At 41.4% G+C, this 22,275-nt stretch overlaps 1 protein-coding gene across 1 annotated transcript in view; it reads left to right on the plus strand.

Annotated features, from left to right (window-relative positions):
* FAT1 (FAT atypical cadherin 1) overlaps positions 1-22,275 on the plus strand; it is a gene marked incomplete in the record, with an annotated part of 1,563,619 nt that overhangs the window by 1,430,733 nt on the left and 110,611 nt on the right. Inside the window, 1 exon segment of the mRNA XM_044062507.1 lies at positions 18,580-19,042. Coding sequence (XP_043918442.1) covers positions 18,580-19,042 — 463 coding nt within the window.

Here is a 22,275-nt window from a genome sequence, read left to right on the forward strand (position 1 = left end):
CCTAAGAGGGGTGGCTACCAAGGACATTTTAGAAGCTGCTACATGGAGCTCCATGCATACATTTGCCAAGCATTACAATTTACCTTTATACTCCAGATCCAGAGCAGGCTTTGCTACGGCAGTCCTGCAGGGTATCTTGGCTACGCCATCCTTTACTTAGTACCTCCACCCCCAGATTGGCTATGGTATTCTACCCATATGTGATGACTGCAGATGCATCCTTGAAGGACATAGTACAGTTTTGTACCTACCATAAATGTAGATGTCCGATAGGTATGCATCTGCAGTCAGGTTCATCCTCCCTCCTTCCCCTCTGTGGCATACTTCTTGGGTACTTACCCCTCTTATAGCTAGCTGGGGGGATCTATTATGGTGTATTTGTTTTTATAGTACTGTGCTTGTTTGGATTTGTTTTTGCAATGCATATCTCCAAATTTTAGCCTTCCTTAGAGGGCACCTGGCATCTGGGGCAAGAAAAACTGAGGAAAATGGCGTCGGCTGATGCTTTTATACCCCAGACGCTCTGACGTCGGGGAAAGTGCGACATCAGCCGAGGCCAGACCCAGACTTTGGAATCCGGCCGACCGAAGGGCTGCCTGAGGCAGGACAACCCATATGTAATGACTGCAGATGCATACCTATCGGACATCTACATTTATGGTAGGTACAAAACTGTACTTTTCGGGTGAGTCTTTTTGATAGAATTAGTGACTTGGAGATCAAATTTAAGCTGATCATCTATTATAACTCTCAGCAGTTAAGTGCAGCACTAATGATAGTGTTGTTGTTTGATAGAATGGAAAATGTAATTTTGAGATTGATGAGGTTTTTGGGGAGGAAGAGTAGGAGCTTATTTTTCTTAGGGTTGAGAATTAATTTATCACAAAGCCATGTCTCTGTGGTGTTGAAAAATGCTTTGGTAGTAGAGTGGAGGTCAGTTGGATTGTCTGCAGTGGTGATGACAGTAGAATTGTCTGTATATTGTACAAGTGTAGAGTGGGGACAAGAGGTGTAAAGTAGATTAGTGAAAATATTAAAGAGCAGTGGCCCAAGTATGGATCCTTTGGGGACTCCCATTGTCACATTAAAGGGGGGGGGGTAGTGCAGAATACCATTTAACAGCTTGCTGGCGGTTAGACATGTGAAGGCTGCCAGCCTAGCCAGATAGAATTTTATAGATAATTCTGTCATGTGTAAATATTAATGTAAACCACAGGCGTGTTGTCTTAAATAGTAAAAATAGTGTTACATGTGGAACTGAAAAAAATATAACAGTACACTCTACTGACCATGTAAAGCATGTTGTGACCCTTTGATGTAAACACGGCTCTGGCCAGTCTAGATGAAGGAATTTTTGCTATTGTTTTAAGGCCAGAGTTAATGGCCAGAATTTGCATGCATAAATGTCCTTTATTGCTCTGGTTACTGCCCAGAGGTGAAGAATGTAAATGTAGTTTCTGTTAGCCTGGGAACCCAGGGAAGTTTGAAGAATGACACAATGTGAACCAGGAATGTGATTTTAAAAACAGAGAGAATCAGAGAGCATTAAGCATTTTTGTTTTGACCACCCAACTAATCAGCACTGCCTTTGGCTCTGTATGTAAGTTATCTTAGACGTGTGTTTTCTCTTAGTCTAATCTTTCTAGTTTCTAGCTATTTCTAAGTGTTTTTCTGTGATGTCAGAACTGTACTGCTGAATTATTTTATGTATTTCTCTGTGATCTCTGAACTCTTGACTAGCACTGTGTAGTAAAAAGTATTGTCTTGTGTTTTTATTTCAGAACCTTTCAACTGTGGCTGTTTTGTGTAGAGAAAAGTTAAGCTCTGAGTACATTGCATATATATAGTGATCCTGTACCAAGTCACTCTAAGTAGTCTTGATTGCATAGTTATACTACCAATTGGATAATATTGCACAGTAATAATTGGACACCCTTTTAAGGGCCTTTGAGTAGCTGATAAATATTAGTGGGTGGTGGCAGCTGGTACTACCATTTAGTCTGGGGAAGAAGGGGCACACCTGGAGAGCCTGTGCCAGCCTTCCCCAGGAGTGTCTGTGTGGTTGTATAAACTCGTGTGTGTGTGTGTGTGTGTGTGTGTGTGTGTGTGTGTGTGTGTGTGTGTCAGCTACTTGGGCAGGGACATGAAACCCTGGTTGGACAGAGAGGGTGCCAGAGGTTTTAGCTTGCCCACTAGGCGGAGATCTGGACCCTATAGCTGTGCCAGTGGGGAGACTTATTGGAGACCTGTAGATTAAGGGTGCGACCAGCCCCGGACTACTGTGATCTCATTGTGCTCTTAAGGGAAATTGCACTTTACTGTGTGTATTTGTTATCCTTTCCTCCTATATGAGATGTCCCTCAGTGGTGTTATTGATGAGGATTGAGGCTGCTTGATTGCTGGGCCAGGGCACGGGCGTCACAAGAGAGAGAGCTAGAAAACCAGGAAGGAGGAGAGAATTTTAAATAGGAAAGTTTGTCCAAGAGGAGAGAATGGGAGACTGTATCAAAGGCTTTGGAGAGGTCAAGGAACAGATCTGAAACTAGTTTATTGTTGTCACGGGCCAGTGATACAGTACTGATGAAGGATATTAGTGCAGTTGTAGTACTGTGCTTGGGACAGAATCCATGTTGAGTGTGTGTTAGAAGGCTCTCTCGTAGAAGGTACTGCAATATCTGCTTTTGAATGCATTTCTCTAGAATTTTAGAGAGGGGAGACAGTATAGCAATTGGTCTAAAGTTTGATATATCAGAAGAATTACTGCCTTTGTGTACAGGTAATGTAAAGAATGTTTTCAATATTGCTGGGACATATGATTCAGAGATAGGTTAATAAGGATGGAAACTGGATAGGCTAGCGGTTCAGCACAATCTGTAGGAAATAGGAAGGTAGATTATCAGCTGAGGGGGAGCAGGGTTTGAGTTTGGAGAGTAAGGCTTTAATAAAGTTAGTTGGAACAGATTTAAGGGGAAAAGAGTTAGAAGGATAGGGAGGAGAAGTAGAGATTGTGGAGTTATTGGCATTTTTCCTAGTGGGAAGAGCATTTATTATGGAAGTTGTTGAGTCAGTTAAGTGAAAGTAATGGCAGTTTCTTCTGGAGTTTTATTTGGGCATGGGTTTGGAGGGGAAGGGTTTCCTGGATGTAGTGTATGATTGATAGTGTTAAAGAATTTTTAGGGTCTGATTTTAGGGTAGTGGGAGGGTTTGCATAGAAGTTAGTCTTGTCTTTCTTGATAATTTTCTTCCTAAGTCCTTTCTAGGTCTGTAGGAGAGAAGGGGGTCTTAGTTTTAGTCCATAATTTCCGTATCCTGTCTCGGTTTTTATTCAGTGTTCAAGTAGGTTTGGTCAGCCAAGGAGCGGTGTTAAATTTGATTCTTATTGTGTGGAGAGGAGCAAGGGAGTTGATGTTAAGAAAGAGTGGACAGCCTCATCTAAGGGGAAAGTAGTGAGATGGGACCAGTTAATTCTAGAGAGTTGGTCAATGAAAAACTCGGGACTGAAAGTTGAGATTTTGCGGGAAGTGATAAACTTGAAAGGTCTGGTGAAACGGGGAGTATGTCTGGTCACTATGATAGGGCAGTGGTCACTAAAGGGCATTTGGTAGAGTGTGAGGGTTGTAGTAGTTTTGGGGGGTGAGAGACCAATGTCCAGTCCAGAAGAGACCGTGGAAGGTGTGATTTGTTAATATAGGTAGGGGTAGTGATTAGCCGCTCAAATCCATGTAAGTTGATACAAAAGGTAGTGTTGGGAGTTTGTACAATATATGTTTACGTCCCCTAGTATGATGGTTTCATTATGGATGGTCTGAGGGAGGTGGGATAGGATGTTTTCGAGTATGCTAAGATTGTCACCAGGGGGATATATTGCTACAACAGTTATGGTGGTAAAGTTGTTAAGTTTAACATTGACAAACAAGAGCTCAGCTGTAGAGAAAGAGAGTAGAGGGAGGATTGGACTAGTTATAGAGAGATGGCCAGGGTAGAGTATGGCTACACCACCTCCTCTTTTCTTTTGTCTGTCAAGTCTTAGGATGTTATAGCCAGGTGGGGTAATTTCACTATCTTGATTGTATGGTTTCAGCCAAGTTTCAGTTAGGGTGACTGTGTCTGTAGTATAGTTAGCTAACCAGGCATGGAAGTCCTGAACTTTATTTACTAAGCTCCTGAGGTTGATGGAGCAGAAAGATGAGGATTATTGTTCAGGGTAGGGTGGGAGGGGCCTGGGTTAGGATGGATGTCTCCTGATAGAAGTAGTGGTTTGTAGTAGAGTAATTGTTTAAGTGGGGGGACATTTCTTTTCTGCTTAGAGGAGGTTGGGAGAGGGGGAGATAATTTTATTTTAGGAGAGTAGTATGGGTAGGGATGGAAGCACAGGTTTGCAGAGGAGCCTAGGGTCTAGTATGTGGATTTAGAGTCCAATTAGTTGGGTGGAAGTAGGGTGGGGGTATATGTGTGTGGTAGGAAGTGATGAAGTAAACGAAGCAGAATATTGGTATCAGGAGTAAGGTTTGTGGTTTGAAAGGCATGATATAAAGGTAGAGTATGTGAAGACAGTGGGAAGGAGGGGTGAGAGATAAGCAGTGGTGTGTGGGAAGGTGGTATAGGGGAAGAGGTGTGTCAGTAAGGAAGTAGTTAGGAGGGGCTGGGGAAGAGTTAGGTGTGGTTAAGGTGGATAAGTATAAAGGAAATAGGGGGGGTGGATGGGAATGTGGGTGGGTGGTGAGCCCGAGCGTAGCAAGGGTGAACAAAGCTAGGTCCTACCGAGTAGCTGCTGATTTAAACTATCAGCCAGCCCTATGCCAGAATGGTTCAGGATTACTTCAAGAGTTTGAATGTTTCTGTTAATTTTAAGGCATGCTAGCCTTATTTTTATGAAATAGTGGTATACATGAGGTATTATGTAATAGACTTGACACCACACCATTGCATCAAAAACATACAAGTATAATACATTATTTATATATATATATATATATATATATATATATATATATATATATATATATGTGTATATATATATATATATATATATATATATATATATATATATATATATAGGGTTCCTATTAGATGACCAAAGACGCACTATATCGAATGCGTCTTGGTCGAACTTAAAACAATGAAAAGGCAAAATAGTGAAGCGGCTTTTAAGCAAATTCTTTCCCATGGAAAGAATTTGCTTTCATTACTGTAGTGCGATCTCGGAGTTGGTATATTTAAGTAGGAGGGTGTGGGGGGTTTGGGCGGGGGCGAAACCCCCCACTTTATGTATTATTTCAAGGTTTTTTTTTTTTTTTTTTTTTGAACAGCGATTTTTTTCCCCTTTCCCTGTTCTTTCGAGATTGTAAGCTTCGATGATGTACACCCTATATATATAGATAGATATAGATATATATATATATATATATATATATATATATATATATATAGATATATATATATGTGTGTGTGTGTGTGTATATATATATATATATATATATATATATATATATATATGTATGTGTGTGTGTGTGTGTGGATCGACTTTGATCCAGTGAATTTACGTTTCACCAAAATGTAAATTTGCGAACTCACGCCAAAGTTCATTTATTCGAAAATGCACTTTTGTGTAAAACCTAAACCAAAAAAAAAACACAATTATGCAGGGGAGCAAGACCCTCTGCACCCCCCATACCCCCCTACTTTAATATTCTCCCTGCAAGATCACACTACAGTGGGGAAAGGGAATATTCCCTTATTATCCCCACTGTACGATCTCAGCAATAGTTTTAGTTGTACATCAACACTAAACATTGATGTACAACTAAACTAACTTGCAGACTGCATGTTTTTATTTCATTTTTTTTTAATTATGTTCATACACAAAAGTGCATTTTCGAAAAAATGCACTTTCGCGTAATTGACTTCACGAATTTATGTTTCGATGAAACGTAAGTTCGCTGGGTCAAATGGGATCCATATCTATCTATATATATATATATATATATATATATATATATATATATATATATATATATATATATAGATATAGATATAGATATAGATATATATTATAACTGTTGTAACAGATGACTTCAAAACACAGGTGGGTGTGGCCAGGGAACTACCAGCATGCACCTATTTGTATGCGTCATTTCTGACCTAAGCTTGTTCTCGCACATCTTCACAGTTAACAGAATTAAGCATATCTGATGATTGAAGCTTTCTGCTTTGCATACATGTTTGGGATTTCTGCTTCAAAAGTCTTGTGTCCCCACCTCAATGAGTTGAGCATTTATCCAGACATCTTAATGATGACTTCTTTGCGATCTCTGTGTTCTGGCACAGGTCTCACATGCCACCTTATTTAGCCACATTGCCAACCGGCAAGGATATTAAAGCTTGGATAGTTGGATAGTTGGGGCTAGAGACTTTACTATTCAGTCACATGGATTTAAGAGCTGTCAGATCTTCATTATAGTTCCAGTTCCAGGCAAACTTTTTCAGGAGAGCTCTGTAAGAGTATGGGAACCTCTTGGGTCTGAGCTTAGAGGAACTTGAGTCTGTTTTTTTTTTTTTTTTTAGTGGGCTGTCATGTGTCCCAGTGTACCTTTTGACTGCACAGACCTTTGCTAGGACTGCAGTCTGATGATCTTACTTAAGGAGGAATTCGGGAACCTGTATGTTTTCTGTGCAAAATGCTCTTCTGTCCAGCCCCACATGTTCTTCGTGTTTCACTGTTGCAGTCATTACATTTGGATAAGCTGCTGGCAGGTTGCCTTCAGTCGGCCTGAATAACAAAGTCTTGGGTCCTGCATCGGTTGCTGTCTCCATGACATCAGGTTGTCAGGGGTATAAAACATGCAGCCGATGCCATTTTAATCAGTCTTTCTTGCCGCGCGGTGCCTGAAGCAGAAGCAGTTCGCAAGTGCAGGTCGGCTGACTCCTGAAATTTTCGTTTTTGAGTTTCAGAACCGAAGTGTTCAAACTAAAGCTAAGTACCCCGTTGGAACTTTTTCTTGCTCCTTACCGATGTCAGTAAAAGTTAATAATTGTATTACTTGTGGGAAGCAAATACCTCATAAGGATTTTCATTTGTACTGTATTCCTTGCCTAGGCCCTGACCACAACGTGCCTTGCTGCCGGTTTTGTGCTAAATTTAACCACGCACTATTAAGCGCCGGTATATTTTTGCTTCTCAATACTTTGGCTCAAGATTTAACTATCCTGAAATGTCGTCTGTTAGCAATCCGACTACCGGAATTCACAAAAAAACACTAAGAAAAAGACAGACTGCCGAGGTCCAAAACTGCCGACGAAGCTTCTCCTCAGCCATTCGCCGGTTCGCCTCTACTTAGTGAGGAGCTTTCACAGCCCCTGATGCCCGCTACCTTTGATTCGCAGGCCTCTACTGAGACCCATTCGGAGTCCGGTATGCCGCGAGATTCTTCTAAGTATTGAACCCGCAGATGTGTCTCCCTTGGGATGGGTCTGGAGCCGCTGAGCAGGCACCGGCTTCTGAGGGTGTTTTCAGGCCTAAAGATTTGTATATTAAACCGACACCGTCATCAAAAACAAGGCCAAAACCAACTTCTATGTCTAAAAAAACTGACGCATGAGCCACGTGTTCAGGCCCCTATGCCTAAAAAACAAATGATCAAAATGGCTGAGGATTTAATTACCTTGATCAGGGGTTCCCAACCCCCTGCTAAGAGGCCTAGGCAAGGCACTGATTGTGAATCTTCAGAGATCAGGTTTCCATTTCTTCTGATTCCTCTTCTGATCAGGAATTTTCTGTTTCCCCTTATGAGGACTCTCACAGAAGAATCCATCCTTTCTGCTTCTCCTCCTGAGGATTTTTCTTTTGGAGAAACTTTGCATACCTTAAGGGAATATTTTCATTGGGAGAGTCAGGATTTTTCAGAATCCAAAAAGAGGCTTAGGGATTTTCTTTTTCTTCCTCAGCATAGGCCTTTGGCTATTCCTCCTGTTTTAGACGTTGTTGATGTTTTCTCATAATCCAGCATGGCTCCTGATTCCCTGCCTCAGGCTCCTAGTAAGCCAGACAGATATTACAGGGTTCCTGACTCACACATGTTTTTTTTCAACAATCCTACTGCTGACCCTGAAACAATTTCACAGGGTCCCAAGGGTGTTAAGGCTTCTACTGCTAAAAATCGTACCCCTTCTGATAGAGAATCCAGGGCGCTGGATAGATGGGGTAAGAAGGTTTATACGTCTGCAACCCTGGCAATCAGGGCTTTAAACTGTCAATTTCATATGCTTAAATATCAACAGCATGTCATGGGCTTACTTAAACAGAAAGTGATGTTGATTTCTGATTGTGTGGAAAATAGTTACAGGATTTATTGCATTCAGCTGAACAAGTTGGAAAGCATACTTTGCAATGTGGTTTTGATTTCTTGGAGGCCTCTTGAAGGGCCACCGTAACTGGATCTGTGATAAGAAGGCATGCTTGGCTCAAGGAGCAAAATCTGCCTGATCATGTTAAAGCTAAGTTGTTGGATGCTCCTTTACAACAGGACAGTCTGGTAATAAAGCAGAAGTTTTGAAAAAGATGGAGGACAAAGCTAAATCTATGCAAACTGTAAAATATTTCTTGCAAGTGCAGCCACTCAGGTTCAGTAGGCACTGGCCTACTAAGAATTGGTCCTTTCCAGTACCCAACAGAACTGCTCAGGTCAAACCCAGACACTCCAAAGGTGCCAGGTTTCAGTCGCAAGGAACTTACAGAACAAACCAATGGGGTGCCTCCACCTCCAAATCTGGAAGTAGCAAAGCACCCCCCTACGGTAAACAGTTTCAATGACTTTCCTCTGCCATTTCCAAGCACTTTTCTTTTGTCAGCCCCTTTGGGGGGAAAACTAGCACCTCATGCTCAAAATTGGCATCTCACTACCCAGGACAAGTGGGTCTTAAATATAGTATCCCAGGGATACAGATTTCATTTCCATACGTTGCCAATTCCAAACGGATGGCCAGATCTGCCTCCAAATCAGTGGGCAGAGACCCAGAAACAAGTCATGTCCCTCATGGATATGGGGGCTATTCAACCAGTACCAGAAAAGGAAAAAGGACAAGGTTTTTATTCAAGGCTTTTCCCTGTTACCCAGAAAAGACAAATCATGGCGTCCAATTCTGGACTTATCCATTCTAAATACCTTCCTGGACATTCCAGAATTCAAGATGCTGACTCTGCAGCAGTTACTGCCTATGCTAGGCAAGGATGCCTGGTTGGTAACTCTAGACTTAAAAGAGGCTTACCTGCATATCCCAATCAGGTAATCTTGCAGAAGATACCTCTGCTTCAAAGCAGGCTATTTGCATTACCAGTTCTCTGCACTGCCCTTTGGCTTATCTACTGCACCCAGGGTCTTCACGATTGTGTAATTCAGGCAGAAAACAAGGACACTATTCTACACCATCTGGTGTTTGTAAAAAGGCTTCTAACATGCCTAGGGTACACCCTAAATGAAAAGAAATCACATCTGGTACTCTCTCAAATAATTACATTCCTGAGTGCAAGCTTGAATACAGCTGCTCAGATGGCTTACCTCATGCCAGACAAACAAATTCAATTGATAACATACTTCAAACAAGTGGCCACAAAAACCCAGCTATCTGCAAGAGAAATTCTGCAGGCTTTGGGGCTCATGGCTTCCTGCGTTCTACTAATTCCATATGCAAGACTGCATATGAGGAAACTTCAGTGGTACATAAAAAGCTTATGGAGTCAACATTGTCACACCTGGAAACAGTGATTCCTCTCATTCCTTTCCTGCAACAGGAGTTCCTATGGTGGGCAGAGGCCTGTAACCAAAACAAGGGACCGTCATTCATTCTACCCCCTGCCACCTAAACCCTGACTACAGATGCATCAGACTATGCTTGGAGGGCCCATCTGGCAGGGAGATGCATTCAGGGCGAATGGAGCCCAAACCAAATGCACCTACATATCAACCAGAAAGAAATGCTAGCTGTACAGAATGCTCTGACAGCCTTCAAGGACTTCCTTCATCCAGGGCAACTACTGATAAAGACAGACAACACCACAGTTATGTGGTACATAAACAAGCAGGGGGAGGGTACCCGCTCCTACCCTCTTTGCAGACTAACCATGGCCTTGTGGAACACAGCCTTGATTTACCAAATAAATCTACAAGCCCAATTCCTGCCAGGAAAGCAAAATACTCTGGCAGACAAACTAAGCAGAAATCTTATGGACCCACACAAATGGAAACTGGATCCACAAATCTTCAGCGTGTTGACACGAAAATGGGAGAGCCCAGACATAGATCTTTTTGCCTCTCCCCAAAACTATCAGTTAGACAAATTCTGCACAAGAATTCATCACAAGAAAAGCTTGGAAAGTGGATGCTCTGTCCTTCAGCTGGAAAAACCTATCAGTCTATGCCTTTCCCCCTCTGCCTCTGATATCCAAGGTTTGCTAAAAGTCAAACAGGAAAAACCAAAAATGATTGATTGCTCCAGACTGACCTCTCCAACACTGGTACCCTCTTCTATAGAATGTCACACCTTCCTCCGCAGTACCTGCCTCAGACACCTCATCTGTTGTATCAGAACTATCAAATTCTGCACACTCATCTCCAAACTCTGAATTTTGCAGCATGGCTAATCAACCAATTTCACCAGTCACATCTCTCAGTAAACCTGTGATGGATGTCATTTTGGAGGATAGAAGGCCTAGTACTAGAAAATCTTATGCTGATAAATGGAAAAGTTTCTGTGCCTGGAACCAAGCACAAGGAATAAACACAGCAATGCCCAATATTCCTCAGATTCTGCAATATTTAACTGAGATGCTTCACAAGGGCCCATCCTTCTCTAAAAATCCATGCCTCTGCCATCTCAGCTCATTACAACACGGAGCCTCCTCTCTTTTTTCTCATCCCCTGCTAAAGCAGTACCTCAGAGGGGCCAAAAATTTGAGACCTCCCAGGAGAGCACCAACTCCTGCATGGGACCTCAATTTTGTGCTGGAAAAACTCACCCTACCTCCTTTTGAACCAGCTGCTACTGCAGACATAAAATTTCTTTCTTGGAAGACAGCCTTTCTTTTAGCAGTTTCAGCTAGAAGGATTTCAGAACTACAGGCTCTCATGGCAGTGGAGCCTTTCATGATCTTTTATCTTGACAGGGTGGCTCTCAGGACCAATCCATCCTTGATGCCTAATGTGGTATCCAGTGTGGCTCTTAACCAGACCATTCATCTGCCAACTTTTTTCCCAAATCCGCAAAACAAGGGGGAGCAGATTCTGCATTCATTGAATGTACACAGACAACTAAGATTCTACTTAAACAGGACAAAATCTCTAAGAAAGTCTGAGCAACTACTGGTGGAATTTGCTGCAGGGGCAGAGGGGAAGGCTATTTCAAAGCAGACTATTTCAAAATAGATAAACCATTGCATTCATTTTTGCTACATACACCATGGTAAACCTGTTCCCAAGGGGATCAGATCCCATTCTACCAGGGCTGCATCTACTTCTGCAGTTTTTCTCAGAGGGGTCCCTACCAGAGACATTCTAGAAGCTGCTACTTGGAGCTCAGTTCATATGTTCACCAAACATTACCATTTACCTCTCTCTTCTAAATCCAGGGCAGGCTTTGCCACTGCTGTCCTGCAGGGCCTTATAGCTGCTCCTAATGCTGTATAATTCCATCCACCCATCCATAGCTTTGGGATTCTACCCAAATGTAATGCCTGCAACAGTGAAACACGAAGAACATAGTACAGTTGTGTACACTTACCATAAATGTAGATGTTCGAGTGTTTTCACTGTTGCAGTCCGGGTTACCCAGCCCCCTTTTGTCTCTCTTATTATACCTCTTCTTTCCTTCACTATGCTCAAAAGCCTTTTTGGTGTATTTGCTTTTAGTTGGAGGTAAATTTTTTGTGTTCTAAATTACATGCATATATATGTATACATATATATATATGTATATATATACATATACATATATGTATGTATATCTATATAATTTTTGCTCCCCATTTGGGGGGCACCTGACATTTGCGGCAAGAAAAACTGATTAAAATGGCATCGACTGCATGTTTTATACCCCTGATGACCTGACGACATGAAAGAGGAGACAGCAACCGACGCAGGACCCAAGACATTTATTCAGGCCGACTGAGCGCAACCTGCCAGCAGATTACCCAAATGTAATGACTGCAACAGTGAATACACTTGAATATCTACATTTATGGTAAGTGCACACAACTGTACTTTCCAGTAGGACACTGATGATTGCCTACTGAAGAACGAAGAAGTAGCTATTTTCTTTGTGGAGGATTTGTGATCCTCACCTTCCACACCTGCATCTCCTCCTCCTAGGCCGGGCCAGTTAAAAAAAAATAGAGGACTTCTCATTGCCTGCGAAAAGACTGTAAACATTGCACAGTTTGCTTAATTTGAGGACCAGCTAAGATACCAAGAGGATGACCCCAGTGCTGCTGTGTTGCCATTCTTCCTTTGGTCTGGGACTTTGAGGGGAAGTGCTTACTCCAGATTCTTAATGGCATAGATATTGATCATAAGGGATCAGCAGGTCTTGATGTTGTCGTTCTTATATTGTGGCGCTTACTGATTCCCTTACTTTGGGGGGGTGGCATGCTGGTGGACCAAGCAGAGGTCTTAGGACAGACTCTGACCCTTCTGTTCATTGGGGCTGTAGAGGATGTCATTTCTGTTCATTGGGGCTGTAGAGACTGTACTGTTTTGGAGGAGGATCAAGATATTTATTTTTGATCCTTTCTGTTACTAAAAAATGCCTATACTAACATTAGCATTTTTGACCTCTGTATTAAAATCTTTATTTTCTCATAGTTACTGAACAGAAGGTCAATGTCTTTACTGCTGAACACATGCATGGTGTCCCTAGATATGACAACTGTCTTTTTGCTTATTCTGTTTGGGTTACACACAGGAGGGATTCCTCTAGTTTGTATTAGTGAAGTATTACTACCAGCACAGAGCATTACCATTTGGAATTTTGTCAGCATCCGCTGTCAAGATTTTTTACTATTGTGGATGATGTCTTGCAGGAGGTGGCCACTGTAAAGAAAGTGGAGGCAAAGGCTGTGGTGCTTATCAGTTTTTGCTGTCTAATTCAACTTTCCCTCTTCCCACCTTCCGCCAGTCCCATCCGTTTGACCCTAAATGTATGGTTGAGAGAGCTCATAAGCACATGGTACAGATCAAACTGAGATCCATTCCATCCTTCATGGGCATGCTGTCTGTTCCCATGAGACCAAATTGCTGTGACAGGTCCCATCTTAAATAGGATCCCAGGGATGCCCTTCATAGAACTGTAAGGGACTTTATGTATCTTCCACCTGACTTGGAGAGAGCATAAAGGTTGGTTATCTAAGAGACCAGTGTACCTGAAAGTTTTGCATTTGAAGCACCCGGAAAAACTGATACCTTCTGTATGGAATTTGAACTTTGTTTTAGAAAAACTGACACTTGCTCTATTTTAGCTAGCAGGTTCAGCCTGTATGATGTTCATATATTGGAACACTGTTTTCGGTGTTTTTTTCTCCAGTAAAGATGATTTCAGAGTTGCAGACCTTTGTGTCAGAGCATCTTACAAGGTCTTCTACAAAGGCAGGAAGGTGTCTCTTAGGATCAGATTCCCATTTGAGCTGGAAGTGGTTTTGGAAGTAGCATGGAACCAAGCTATAATCGAAGGGAACACAGGGCATCCCTCAGATACTGGTTAAATCCCAGGCAAACTAATCCAAGGATATATCTGGGAAATGAGCCACCACGTCTCATACAAGCGGACATCACCCCAAAAAAGAAGCATCAGAAAATTAAACATTTTGCTTCCCCTCAGCCACCTCTTTCATCTTCTGAGGAGGAGGAGTGGATGGCTTTCATAAGGTTTGTTTAAAACCATTTTGGCTCTAAAGCCTCCTCTTTTCTTCTTTCAACCCCTCAAAAGATGTCCATGGATTCATCTTCCTCTGAAGATGAGCCGGCTTTTGATTCTGACCATTCTCTGGACTACTAATCTCAAATGCACTCTCTTAGCCAAGTCCCTGTAGGTGATGAGGACTGGATCTTCCTTACTAAACACTTTCTTAAAAGTTCCCACTTTCAGAATGTTCTCCCTGCACCGACTGCTGCCTTTTATTCTGCCCCAGGATTTTCTAGCATCTAAAAGATGCTTCCCTCCATATATCAGTTCCGGACCCCTTGCAGGAAGTTGTTTGGGTTTTGTGCGGGTTCTTCTCACTATCAGTTTACTGCTCTGCTTTTTGAGCTTTCCACAGCCTCAGGTGTTTTCACAAAGTGTCTGGCACCAGTGGGCAACTTCTGCTGAACCAAGGGAATTTAGATTTTTCCCCACTTAGATGACCTGTTAATCCAAGCTATTTCACCACAAATTCTCCTATGACATTTCCAGTTCACCTTCCTCCTCCTGTCTCAGTTGGGCTTCATGATCAACTACAAAAAAAAAAAAACACTCCCTGCAGCCATCTTAGGATCTTGTTTTTGTGCTGCAGGCTGGATGCACAAAGAATGCAGGCCGCCTTATCTCAAGATAAGATGCAGAACCGTACAAACTACTTCCACAACCTTGCCTCCTTCAGACAGTGCTCAGCAAGGTGGGATGCCAAGGCTCTTGGGTTTATGACAAGTTACTTTCCCAGTACTCCCACTAACCAGACTGCGTATGGGGAAAATCCAGTAATACCTGAAAATGCTTTAAATCTAAACAGACTCACCATCTGGACACAGTGATTCCCCCTTTTATCATGATTCAGTTTGGAACTGTTATGGTGAACAGAGCAGGTGTATCTTAACCCAGTGCTTCCCTTCAGTTCTCCAGCCCCAGTTCAGGAAATACACACAAATGCCTCGAACGAGGCATGGGGGGGGGCCTGGAAAAAGACTCAACAACTATAGGGCAGATATCAGCCAGTTCTACTAAAAAGAACATATCAGCATGAATGAGATGAGGGCCTTTATCTGAGCTCTTAGTCTTTTTACATCCCTGGAAACTGTGTACCCCATGAGTGTTCACAGACAACATTTATGTAATGTGTTACATAAATAAGCAAGGAGGGACCAGTTCTTACCAATTGTGCAGATTGGCACAGAAAGCCTGGGACCTTGCCACCCAGAAAAATATAAAAACTGAGAAAATAGTAATAATCCAGAAGGCAGAATTTGCGGGAAACACGCCTTTTAAAACTTTATTCCATAAGCGCTTTCAGCTAGAAAATACCAGCCTTTTTCAGACTTTCAAAAAAATCATATGACAAACTCTTTTATAGCCCACCCCAACCACTTGAGTCTTAAAGACATAACATTTTAAAGCAACAACATATTAAAATAAAATACTTTTTAGAAGGCTGGTATTTTTTAGCTGAAAGAGCTTATGGAATACAATTTTAAAAGGTGTGTTTTTAAAAGTGTGTTTCCTGAGAATTCTGCCTTCTGGATTATTACCATATTCACCCAGAAAAATGTCACTTAGTCACATACATTCCTTCACAGGACAATGTGTTGGCAGAATCTTTAAGCAGGCCCTTAGATGACCCTTGCAAATGAACCCTGAGCAGACAGGTTTTCAAGGCCATCCTTCACCATTGGGGGATCCCTCAGATAAACCTGTTTGCTTCAAAGACCAACAAACAGCTTCCACTGTTTTGCACCTAGGACCCCTGCCTCACAGTTTGCAGGACAGATGCTTTTACCTTTCTGTGGACAGGGAAGTTCATCTGTGCCTTCCCCCTCATTACCCCTTATTCCAAAAGTTTTTCTAAAGACACAGAAAGAAAGAAAAAACTCTTGTTGGCGATTCCCTTTTGGCAAAGACAGCATTGTTTTCCTGTTATTTTTTTTTCTCCTAGCCATGGGCAAGTACTACAAAATGCCACTATAAGCGGATCTCATCATGAAACAGAACGGGTAACTGTTACACCCCTATCTGTCATCCTTAAACCTAACTCTGTGGGTGGTATGGTTCCGATTCCTTTCCGGCACCATTTTTTTTTGAGGATGATGATAAAATTCTACAGGAAGTCAGGCGACCCACCACTCAAATCTTACAAAAACCAAATGGAAGAGATCCTACTATTGGTGCCAGAGAAATGCACAGGACCCCAACCAGTCAGAGACATCTTCCATTCTGATGTATCTGTACAAGCTTTTGCATACTGGCCTGGCCTACTCTTCCATCAAAACCTACCTGTCAGACATCTCCACTTGCTTACCTCTTACTCCCCCACCTATGTCCAGATCTGAGGTAAAGTTATTCTGTAAAAGGGTCCTGCATCTTAGACCACCTAGAAAGACCATTACACCCACTCATAACCTCAGCTTTGTGCTGGAGAAGATTACCTTATCTCCTTTTTGAACCAGCAACATCAGCAAACCTCAAATTCTGTACTTGGAAAACTATCATTCCTTCTGGCCCTCACTTCAGCTAGGAGACTTGCAGAGCTTCAGGCACTCATGGCCATTCCTCCTCCTATTTTTTTTTTTTTTTTATTCACAAAGGAAGGGGACCCTCAGGATTAATCCTTCATTTATGCCTAAGGTAGTGAACAAGCTGTCTTTTAGTCAGGACATAAACCTAGCTGCTTTATCAACCTGCAGAATTGTGTGGAAATGATACCGCACTCTGTGGGCATTCAAGATCCAGAGTTGTCTTAGCTACGTCAGTTGTATCTGACCTGTTGAACAGTTCTTCTGCTTTTTAACTAACCAACCTCACTTTCCTTTTAGCTTTGGGAATCGCCCATGTGTTAGCAGTACTGCAGCAGTGATTTCAGTCAGGACACAGTACAGTTGTGTAAGAACTTACACATAACAGTAGATGTCCTACTGATCACTTGTTGCAGTATTCCTTCCTGTATTCTTCCTTCTCTTTACTTTTATTTTATTTATTTATTTAACATTTGTTTACCTGAAAGTCCGACTGGGGCAGAGCCCATTTTCAGTGGAGTCCTGGGGAGTAACACTCCAGATGCATGTCTTTGAAATGTGCGAGGAAACAGGATCACCTGGAGGCAACCCATGTGAACACAGGGAGTACATGCAGACTCTGCACAGAAGGCAGCCCAGCTGAGAATCGAACAGTAGAACCTATTGTTGTGAGGTGACGATGCTAACCACTGCATCGCTGTACTCCATCTCCCTTAGTTCCTATCCCATGGGAACACCCTAGAGCTGAGGTGACTTTCTTACCCCTTCATATTAAACCCTTGCGAGCCAACCACTTTTCTGTCTCAGAGGGCCTTCAGGCCACTGGCTTGGAGGTAGCCAGAGGAATTACGCTCATACTTCCTCCTACATATAGGTTCATATGCCTACACATGTGAGCTGAGGTCACATGTTGAACGTATAGTCCAGGGAAGGATAATCTTTTGTACCCCCAGCCGGGCAACAGCAGTGATGACCTCTGTGTTTGGAACTGGCAGCAGTGATCAGTAACAGGTCTGCTCTCATAGTAAGTTCTTACACAATTGTGCCTTTCTCAGAAGCACAGTCACTGTTGTAGTATCGGCTTCCCCACATCAACTTGTCCTAACCATGTTTTGCTTGAAAAGGCTTTAGTCCTGTTTTGGGAGGCGCCTTTTGTTGACTGGGATAAACGTTCAAGCCTCACTGTTGGATTCTGTAAGCACACTTGTTTGTGTTCATCACAGAAGCACCTCTGTCTTAGAAAGTCACAAACAATCATATGTACGCTTGTTTGTGTGTATATACACACACACACACAAAGTGTGAGGACTTCTCTCCTTTTGTATTGTCCTTCTGACTTGTATGGCAGAAGGAGGGTAACCTTATGTGGATGATAGTGTAAAGTTCTGAAAGTGAGGCTGGATTGTTGTGTAATCACCTGCAGGCCACTTTCCATAGATTCATAGGTGTGTATACTTGGAATGGTCTCTGTAATGAACATCTTTTGTTATAGTAAGTACCTTCACACAGCTGTAATTTTCACATTACAGCCACATTGAAGAAATTATTTTGTTTTACTACTGTGATATGTTAATTTTTTAAAAGTGATTGTGAACTAGTCCGTCATGCTTATTAAAAATAGTATGTGTTAAAGTTTAGTTATCCCCCTTCTCCCGTTGAGAAATGATTGATTAGCTCCATTGTGTGAAGGTATTTATAACCAGCAGCATTTGGTGGTATTTCAGTGACTAGTGTATCCTTGAAGAGTGCAAATTGGATGCATGCTTTTTAGTATTGTACTGTTCTTTAGAGAAAGTTTAAATATTTTCATTGTTTGATATTTAGGATTAAAGACTTTTTTATGTAGTCTGAAGGTACTGTGGTCTAATACTTTTAGAATTAAAAACACTTATTTTTCTCTTTATATAAAAATGTGATGTGCTGTCTATTTTAAAAAGTGTAAGGCGCACTAAAAAGATAATGTGTTAATCTCCGTAAGTGAAGGTGGATTACTGTAACCTATGCAGGAAGTAGTAATGCAGTTATTTATCCCTCAGTGTAGTTGGGGTGGAAGCCTTGCAGAGGCTGAAAAGCATATGTGGCCTAAGCTAACTGTGTGCTGTATTTATTTTAGATTCACAATGGAAGACTGCAGTACAAATTTGACTGTGGAAGTGGCCCTGGTATTGTGTCTGTTCAGAGTATTCAGGTCAGTGATGGACAGTGGCACTCTGTCTCTCTGGAAGTTGATGGAAATTATGCCAGATTAGTTTTGGACAGGCTACACATGGCATCTGGTAAAGCACCGGGCACCTTACGAACTCTTAACCTAGACAACTACATCTACTTTGGTGGCCATATTCGGCAGCAGGGAAGAAGACATGGTAGGAGCCCACAGGTCAGCAATGGTTTTAGAGGATGTCTGGATTCCATTGTACTCAATGGGCATAAACTCCCATTCAACAATAAGCCTATGGGTTACGCTTATTTAGAGGAGTCTGTGGATGTGTCTCCTGGATGTTCTGTAACACCTATGGTAGGCTGTCTGGGCAGTCCTTGCCAGAATGGAGGAACATGCACTCCATTACACTTAGGAGGTGAGTTTCATCTGTTTTTTGCATTGCAAGTTGTTGAAAACGTAGTTGACATTACTGGATGGTTTGTTTTTGTTTGCTAGTGATAATAGAGGAAGCTGTATTAGTTTGTTTGCTTACTTGTTTCCAGAACTGCCAGTTTATCTTTTCATTTAATATAAAGCTTTTACAGCAGGTAGCCTTGTTGATAATCGAGTTGCTGTGTGTCACAACCCCATTGGAACTTTGTAGGTAAAAATTTATTACTGGGAGATGATTGAACCCATTGTCACTAGTGACAGTAGCTGAGTGTATCTAAATTACCAGCTTTACTTTTCACACTATTAGCCCCGTCTGTCTGGTGTTAGCTTTACCCCATGATCATCATGTGTCATCCCCCCCATGACTTGCACCAGTTGTTGACCATGATCTGGTTCCTTTTGATCCATTTTAGCTCGCTAGGATCACAAGATGTTACTTTAGGGACCTTGGTCTTTCTACCGCTTTACTTTTATAATTTGGTTTGCCAGCCTGTTCTGTCTGTTTCCTGGTGAATTATGGTGGCATTTTTTCATTATTGCAGAATATGACTTGGAGCATTTTCCCTAACACATTTGTCAAGTGTCAGAGTAACATTCAGCTTTCATTAGCAGGCTCTTCATACCATGTCTACTAGTATTCCATAATGCTTCTAAAAGGATCTTGTATACTTTCAGAAAAATGGGTGTTCTTCCTTGAAAAAGTGAAATCTTATTTCATCATGTAAAGGCCCTTTGTATGAGTTACTGTCAGCATTTAGCATCTTTATTTTTTATTTTGAATTTTTCATCCGGGGTAGAACACTGATCCCACTGGACCCTCTTTAGTCTCAGCCCAGGGAAAACGCAATAGATACATGACATTATATAGAGAAAGACAAAATGCCATATGTACATATATAATATGCAAAGTGAATGGCATCATTTGTTCATTTGATTCAGGAAAGAAAGAGAAATGATTCATCTAGCCTGCCTATCACTTTTGTATCCATCTTTATGTTTAAACAGTTCTTCACTTTTATAGTTTGTTTAATTTGGCACATAACAGTTTATCAGATGAACCTGCACTGCACCAAGTGTTTTATCATAGAAACACATCTTTGACACAGCAAAAATCATTAAAATAAAATAAAGCTGACATTTTTTCAGAGGGGACAATCCCCTTTTACCTCCCTCCCCCCATGACTTTAAAATTTAACTTTGTAGCTTCAGGGTCATGTATCTGAGATAAGGAAATACACCACTACAAAAATCTTCATTACTTCTAGGGCATTAGAATCCTTATTTCCTGTTTTCTGTTTTTATTCCAAATAATTTTTTATGTAAAGATTCTTTCTTTTTTCCTGGATTAGATTTCCTTCTGTAAATACCATTCTAAAACTTCAGTTATTTGTGTTCATAGTTCTACCGAAAAAAAAAGAAACTGTTGTGCCAAGTGCTCCTCTAGTTAGCTTGTATTGTGTATAGACTTTACACACACCCACATACGTATATGTCTGCATGCCGCTGTTTTATACTGATGTCTTTTGTATTAGACTAATGTTTGTATGTTTGAGCCACGTGCTTTCACTATTTGTGTATTTGCAACAGAATGGCTTTGTATGAGGCCATACTCTGTACATCGCAAGTATTTGTCTTGTGTCTGAACTTTATTTGCATATCTGACCTGGGACCAGCCCGCTTAGTTAATAAACATTAAATAGTTAACTGATTGACTTGGTATGCCGAAAACTTAAAATGAAGCACTTCTGGTAATCTGATTGTGATTTTGTGTTGCGCATTATGAGTGCAGTTGATTAGTTGCCATGTATTACTTGACATCTGAAGTATACTTAGGAAAGCCCAGTATGTCAAACTCTTCAGACTGTTTAAGATCAGTCTCTAGTCTTTAGTTCTCCCTTCTTGAATCACAAGCAATTCAAAAATGTAGATGTGAAGTTGTTCAATCTCGCCGTTCATTCTTACAGATGGGTTCGGAGTCAGTCCATCGGCTCCGATTCGGCTGCTTTCACAAGCTCAAGGTTTTAGAGTAGCTCAAGGCCAAGACCCTATCCCATGATGCTCTCTGTCTCACCTCAGATCTAGTTTGCCGCTGCAACAGATCTGAGGTCAAGAGAGTGCTTGGGCCAGTATTTCTTGCATTACTTAAAGTTTAGATAGTTATATTTGCAATCTTTGTTATAAATAGTGCGTTTTTGGCTAGTTAGCCTTTGTTTTTGTTCAGGCTTTGTCCTTGCTGTTTTCGACAACATTTTTGTCTTTATAGAGCGGCTGCTCTTAGGCCTTCTTAGCTGCATTTTTTGTTTATTCCCTATCCTGTTATAAGAGAAAAACTTAGAGAGTTTAGAAAGTAAGAACATTTATAGTTAATGTTTGATATATATATATATATATATATATATATATATATATATATATATATATGTGTGTGTGTGTGTGTGTGTGTGTATATATATATATATATATATATCTGTATATATATATATATATATATATATATATATTAGCGTCGTAGTCTTTACTGCTTTAGCATTTTGCTGTGTGTGTGTTATTAACCAATCTAATATTAGATTGGGCTACTTTTTCTTGAGTGGTTTGTCTTAGTTATATAGATTTATTGTTCAAACTGATGCATATATTTTTTGTATTTGATATGGCTGATCAAAAAGAAAAACAAAAGTGTGGGAAGAAAATGTCTATAACTGATTTACATGTCAGTTGTGTGTATTGTTTGGGGGCAGTCCATCTCCAGGAGGAGATTTGTCACTCCTTTAGCAGCAGGGTATTACTGCAGCGCAGGAGAAAACTGGTATACAGGGGTTTGCTGAAACCAGATTTCCAGGAATCGTTGGACAAGGCTGACCAGGATTCTAAGTCGTCAAAGGGTTTGAAATCTTCAAAAGCTTTGTCGGAGCCTAAGTCGTCGGCTCCAAGCTTGGCTGTGAAGGTGCTGTCGCCGGTTCCGCAGTCTTCAGAGCTGAGCACCGAGCTGGTAGTTCGGAGCCAGTCCCTGGTATTGGAGCCGATCTCCGAAACCTTGAGGTCACCCATTTTGCAGTCAGTGGCTTCTTCGATACCTTCTACTCGTTCTTCGAGAACCCTCTCCGATGTGGACCGAGTGGTGCATAGGCTTCTCTTGAATCTGGCACTAGCCAAATTATTATCAGCTTCAACCCAGTCGGTTTCGGAGCGGAAGACCATTTTACCTGCTGTCTACTC

The sequence above is a fragment of the Protopterus annectens genome, chromosome 2.part1, assembly GCF_019279795.1.
Source record: "Protopterus annectens isolate FY-2018-M chromosome 2.part1, PAN1.0, whole genome shotgun sequence".
Lineage (NCBI taxonomy): Eukaryota > Metazoa > Chordata > Ceratodontiformes > Protopteridae > Protopterus > Protopterus annectens.